Source organism: Pteropus vampyrus, unplaced genomic scaffold, assembly GCF_000151845.1.
Source record: "Pteropus vampyrus isolate Shadow unplaced genomic scaffold, Pvam_2.0 Scaffold299, whole genome shotgun sequence".
Lineage (NCBI taxonomy): Eukaryota > Metazoa > Chordata > Mammalia > Chiroptera > Pteropodidae > Pteropus > Pteropus vampyrus.
Genome location: NW_011889080.1, coordinates 676,880 through 678,755, shown reverse-complemented (window position 1 = coordinate 678,755; position 1,876 = coordinate 676,880). Strand labels below are relative to the sequence as shown.

The window sequence follows — 1,876 nt, the reverse complement described above, 5'->3', positions numbered from 1 at the left end:
GCGAGTTAAGAACTGCTTTGCGGTGAATGTCTGTTTTTCCATCACCACATGACGACTCTGTCCTTAGCGATGGTGCTGGCCTTGAGAGCCACGCCGCCTGCGTAACGTTCACCGATTACCTTCGGTGCACGTTTCCCTGTGAGGCTCTGTCCTTCCTACGTTCAGCTTCTCTCGTCCTCGTGTGTCGCGACGTCTCTGCATTTTCGTGTTTGTCTGGTCTGCCGTTCTCTCCCTGGCCCCTGAGCGGAGCCGTTGCCTCCAGGCTCACCTACGGTTACCTTCGCCGGCCTGTTTTCCGTCGACGCCTTTCCCACCTGCCTCCCGCGTCTCCCTCCCTTTCCCGCTCATTTTGGAAATCGCGGGTTCTCTGCCCTCTTCTGGAGCTCGTCCTCAGCCTTTCACCACGGTGCACTGCTCCTCCGCCCGCAGCTTCGGAGGTACCCTGGGGAGCCCATCCCTGTCCCGGGGTGACGCCGCCTCTGCTGCCAACGCCCCGCAGGTCGTGGAGGTGATTGCCGGCGTCTCTGCCGTTCTGGGTGGGGTCATCGCTCTGAACCTGGACGACACTCTCTCCGGCCCGCACTTCTCAGTGACTTTCTTTTGGATCTTAGTGGCCGTGAGTATGTCCTGGTGGCCCTCACTGTCATGGCTGGCCGGGCCGCGTGGTTGCCAGGCCACTCTCGCCAGCCGGACGTGGCTGGTCTCTGAGCTCAGTCTTGGTGGCATTCAGCAGAGGGAGGAGAGTGGGACTGTGAGCACCCGGCACTTCACCGGCCCTGCGGCCGGAGGCCTGGGGAGTCGAGGGCTGACCGAGCCAGTGTGTCACCTGCTTCGTTTCAATTGCCGCTGTTATCTCATGGTTTTTGAATTGTCTTCTCCTGAAAAGTTCTAATTTTTATTTTTTATTTTATATAGTTTTATATAAAATTTGTTTTTTTATAACATAATGTATATTTCCTAAAATACATTTACTGTATGTTATGACTTTATGTTACACATTCTCATAGTAAGCACTTAGCACAACACCTCACACGTGCTGAGTGCCTACTACATTTTGAAGATGGTCACAGCCAGCATGGCAGCTGGGGTGCCCCATGTCCTGGGAGGCGCAGTGTGTCCTGGATCTGACCGTGAAGAAACAGCCGACGGCCCAGGCCGAGGCCGGGAGCAGCGGCTGGTGCGCACCGCAGAGATGCTGGGGCCTCGAGGCGACGGAGGCGGAGGGTCTGCTGCGGTCTCCCAGACACAATGAGCGCGGTCACTGATTGGATCCAAACCAGGAACAAAAAGCAGCTGGAAACAGGCGCTGCTGGGACAACTGGGAGCATCCGACATGGCCTCGACCTGTGCCAGGCCCTGCTGCGTTGGCCGGGGGGGCCCTCGGGCCGTCAGCAGAGTAACGAGGAGCCCACCGCGGGTGACTAGGGTGCCCAGCGTTCCCGCTGCGGTTCCTGCGGCTTCTCTGCAGCTTTAAAAAGGGTGCTGCGCTGCATTTGAGGAACAGAGAGCACGTGGAGCTTGGGGAGGCGCCCATGTCCCCTCCTGCCTGACCCAGCCCTGCCAGCCCGGCCCCTGGCTCTCCTGGCGACAGCGCTGGCTGCCACCAAATGGGAGGGCACATGTTGAGAAGCTGACGTCTCAGACTGCCATCCCTGAAATCTTCCTTTTTCCTTTTAGTGTTTTCCAAGTGCCATCGCCAGTCACGTGACAGCAGAGTGTCCCAGCAAGTGTCTGGTAGGTGATGCCGTGTTCCCGAGGGACCAAGGGCCCACCGAGTGGCGCCAGGGCCAGGCTTGTCCCTGCCATACTGCCACGTGACGAGGCTGCTGCCGCACCGGGAACCAGGCTGCAGAGCTGCTGGGCGGGGCGGCGTGAG

The 1,876-nt window shown here is 59.1% G+C and overlaps 1 protein-coding gene across 1 annotated transcript in view; it reads left to right on the top strand.

Annotated features, from left to right (window-relative positions):
• The first annotated feature begins 69 nt into the window (after positions 1-69).
• TTLL8 (tubulin tyrosine ligase like 8) overlaps positions 70-1,876 on the top strand; it is a 37,861-nt gene continuing 36,054 nt past the window's right edge. The window contains exons 1-3 of the mRNA XM_023521172.1: positions 70-101; positions 430-616; positions 1,678-1,734. Of these exons, the coding sequence (XP_023376940.1) occupies positions 70-101; positions 430-616; positions 1,678-1,734 (276 nt within the window). The remainder of the gene's footprint in view (positions 102-429; positions 617-1,677; positions 1,735-1,876) is intronic.